The sequence below is a fragment of the Brassica oleracea genome, chromosome C3, assembly GCF_000695525.1.
Source record: "Brassica oleracea var. oleracea cultivar TO1000 chromosome C3, BOL, whole genome shotgun sequence".
Lineage (NCBI taxonomy): Eukaryota > Viridiplantae > Streptophyta > Magnoliopsida > Brassicales > Brassicaceae > Brassica > Brassica oleracea.
The window spans coordinates 42,109,528-42,113,308 of NC_027750.1; the positions used below are offsets into that span (position 1 = coordinate 42,109,528).

At 37.7% G+C, this 3,781-nt stretch overlaps 1 protein-coding gene across 1 annotated transcript; it reads right to left on the reverse strand.

Moving 5' to 3' along the window:
• Nucleotides 1–2,755: 2,755 nt before the first annotated feature.
• Nucleotides 2,756–3,675, reverse strand: LOC106330651. The gene is made up of 2 exons (XM_013769091.1): nt 3,613–3,675; nt 2,756–3,526 (listed from the first exon to the last, which is right to left on the reverse strand). The coding sequence occupies exons 1-2, from the start codon at nt 3,673–3,675 to the stop codon at nt 2,756–2,758; spliced, it is 834 nt and encodes a 277-aa protein (XP_013624545.1).
• Nucleotides 3,676–3,781: the final 106 nt, after the last annotated feature.

The window sequence follows — 3,781 nt, forward strand, 5'->3', positions numbered from 1 at the left end:
CTGAACCGAGATCACATGTAGAGATGGTTAGGCCGGTTCGGTTTTGGGCGAGTGATCTGAATTGGATTGGACCGGTTTGATCTTGAACCTCTATTGAGCCGGCTTGATCTTGAATCTTCAATTGGATCATCTCTTCAATCAGTAACTCTTCCTGGCCGGATTGAACATCTTTCAAGGATTTGTTGGACAGCTTTAGAGAAACCGAGTCTTATGGCCCTGGCTCCACTCCGGGTAGTCGGACCACGCCTAACCACGGGAACCTCTATTTGGATGGTCGCATCAAGACATTAGAAGAAGGATGCAGCTCGGTCAGGATTGATCTTGAGGTTGATCAAGAAGCATCAAGACTGGAGCCAGGACATGAGGTTGTTTGTGGCACAAAGGGGAAGGAGATCGAAGTGCATCAAGAAGTGATGCGAGATGATCTTCAGGAGGGTGATAGTGAAATCACTCCAAGAAAGTAGCAGCGAGTGCAGAGTGCACTCGGTGTGGATGGGGATGGGCTCATGGTCAAGGAGACGACACATGAAGGAAGCCAGGTCCTCAACAGAAGCTGGTCGAAGGGTAGTTCGACAGGTGCATCAGATCGTGATGCAGTACTTGTAATCTATCCCGTTGCAGCAGGGGCTGTATCATGATTACGCATGAAGAAGCAGACGGCGGGATTTATAAGGCTTGACATCTAAGCATCTGTTTTAGCTTAGTATGCAATCAAGCAGGGGGAGAATGGTGATGTTCTGGTCTAGAGAATGCATATCTCATGGGGGAGAAAAGCATGTGTGGTGCACATCTCGTGGGGGAGAAAAGCATATTTGGTGTGAAAGGTTCCAAGTGAGGAACGTGGTTGTTGAACCAGAAGGATGTTGTGCTTGATCGGCACACAAACTTAAAAGGGGGAGATTGAAGATGTAAGATGCATGCCCTGAAGTTGTCGCTGACGTAGTTGCTTAAGCAGACTCTCAGATACAGAACGAGGGCGACCCGTGAAAATACATCGATTTCTTACTCGTGCAAAGGAACTATTTCTTGGCAACTTGGACAACTTATAACGATGTTTGTCCCGCATATCACTAGGAAGATCGAGATCTTTACAAAAGGCTTTATAAAGCTTTCGTCTCAATTCAAATTTAGCTGCGAGCAATCTACGTTTGTGATCTCTACTATTTTGCTTCGTGTTGAGTGGTGAAGACCATGTGGAGTCAAGATGCTGAGCTGGAGTCGGGTAGACTTAGAGAGCAAGGGTGTATCATGGAGATAAGGAAAGATGAATACATTTGAGGAGCAAGTTTATGACTTAAGAGAAGAGGAAAAAAATGCATTCCAAAAAAAGAAAGTTGCACTTAATATTATGGAAGATGTCCATATCCATGTGCTTTGGAATCTAAAGTTTTGGGAACGTTGATAATAATTATAAGATAGCTATGGGTCGTCTGAAGAGAGATAGACACACAAAAGAGACACAAAGACTGATCTTATAGAGAGAGAGATAAGCTCTGTGAAGTGTTATGGGTCGTGACGGAAGAGAGATATAAGCGGGTAGCTTAGAAATCTTTCAGTAGCGTGTGTTTGGATGTTAACACTAGACGTGTAAATGCTGAATTAAGCAGATATTGTAATAGATTGTTTAAAAGAGATTCTAATAAAGTATAGTGTTTGTTTGTATTGTTTTGTCTCTCGATTTACTTTTTGCAGTACTATTGTAGTGTCATCTTGCACTTACGGTTGTTGATTCATTACGTAAGTACTGTAGATTTACTCTCAGACTTTATAGTTTGTGCAAAATCTTTTTTTTTTTTTTGACTGAATATGTTCAAATTAAAAGCATGAGAATAAGAGAATACAAGCCTTTCGGCTTTAGTGTTTGTCTAGGCGTGCCTAGTAGTTGAGCGAAGAGAGAAGAGAGTTTGTGAAGAATCTTCTCAGACTTTGTTAAATAAAAATATCTCTATTGTAAAACCCTTTCTTTTTGTATGTTTTTGAACATTGAAATCAATGACGTGAATATATATAAAATATGAATTGGTTAACATTCTAACTTTGAAAGTAGTATATAATATATTTATGAACATGAAATATATTATTTTAAATAAAGCTAAAATACTTAACATAATGAAAAAAACTTTAATAATAAAAACTATAGTAAATTAGTTAAATAAAAAAGATTAATCATATACATAAAAACAATATAAAATTCAAATACAAAAAGTTATAGAATAAAAACTAAACAAAAACTAATTATACTCAAAAAAATAATATTTTATACAGTAATGATCATTATCATATCGTTATCATATATACATATATATCTTTTTATTATTAGCTAATTTTTTAAAAAAATATAGTGAGTCGATTATTTTATATTTTGTATTATTTAAATAATATGTATAATATAAAATGTATTAGAGAAACTAAAAAAAAATCAATGTACTAAAAAAAATACAAAAAGTAAAAATAATTCAATAGAAATTATTTAATTTAACTATATTTTACCAATTAATATCTTTTTTTTTTGCATTTTCTTACCCGCGAGTTTTATCTAGTTAATAATATTTATAGGTTAGGAAAAAATATGTTAAGTCTTTTTTGATATAATATTTAATTTATTAATCATCTTAAAAATAATATATGAACAGAGTTAATGAGACTGTAAAACATATGCTCTGAAAAACAATCAAAACAATGGCGCATGAGCCCCAAACCAACGACATATCAGACCCTGCAGCTTCGGTTTCAGATAGTATTTGGTCAACATTATTCAATTCCTCATTGTCTTTTCTATGATACAGCCAAATTGGTCCACATGCTTAGCGGAGTTGTTGTGCCTTCTATCATTCCTCTTTCTCCAAATGAAATAGATGGTGACTTGTAATACCAGTCTCAACAAGATAAAAGTAATATGGTCGTATGTTCCTGTGATCAGACGAGATATGGTGATGTCCCAATCGGGATCAGGCTCAACTCCAAAAATATTTCGAACAACTTGTAACCACAACATGAAGGTATAAGGACAAGCAAAGAAAAGATGATCTCTTGTCTCATCTGGCTCGCCACAGAAAAGACATTCTTGCGGCTGGCTCCATCTATGAGTATGGCGACCTGTAGATAGTCCGTTACGGAAAGCTAACCAGGTGATAAAAGCATAGCGAGGTACACCTTGGGAGAACCATATGATCTTACTCCAGTGCACTTTATCCTTACCCTGCATGATTTGTTTCCATGTTCCTGATGATATGATCTTGCCTCCATAGTCGTCGGGTCCATTCTTCCACAAGATCCCATCAGGAACATTAACAGTCAGCAATAATTGGAAGTGATGTATCTCCTGCAACAGACGCTGCAACTGTCGACCACGACAGACCCGAATCCTCCAATTATTAACAAAAACATCACAGATTCTTGCATTTATTGCAATGCCTAGCTTTTGAGTTCCAATTTCTCTCGTAAGATCAATCAATCTCCCTGCAGGATGCCAAAGATCCAACCAGGAACTCACTGGTTGACCATTCCTGATGACCATGCGCATGAACTGCTTATCCAGAAACCGAAAACTCAAGATATTCCACAAGACCCAAGATCATAACCCCATGTCGTTCACGTCCCATAAAGTCTCACCGAAGCAGGTATTGTCTCACCCAAGTTCCCCACAGCGAATAGGATTGAGCAGACAGCCGCCATATGAGTTTCAGTATAAATACTGTACTTACTTCCTGAACACTCCGCAAGCCTAGACCTCCATCATCAAAGGGACAGCTGACATCAGTCCAAGAAACCATAGACATAG

What these genes read in the sequence shown, in the direction of transcription:
- LOC106330651 (XM_013769091.1), bottom strand. Translation starts at nt 3,675, where the DNA reads ATGGCGGCTGTCTGCTCAATCCTATTCGCTGTGGGGAACTTGGGTGAG. An exon ending in GTGAGACAATACCTGCTTCG is followed by an intron (nt 3,527 to 3,612) that starts GTGAGACTTTAT and finishes CTGGATAAGCAG; the next exon opens with TTCATGCGCATGGTCATCAG.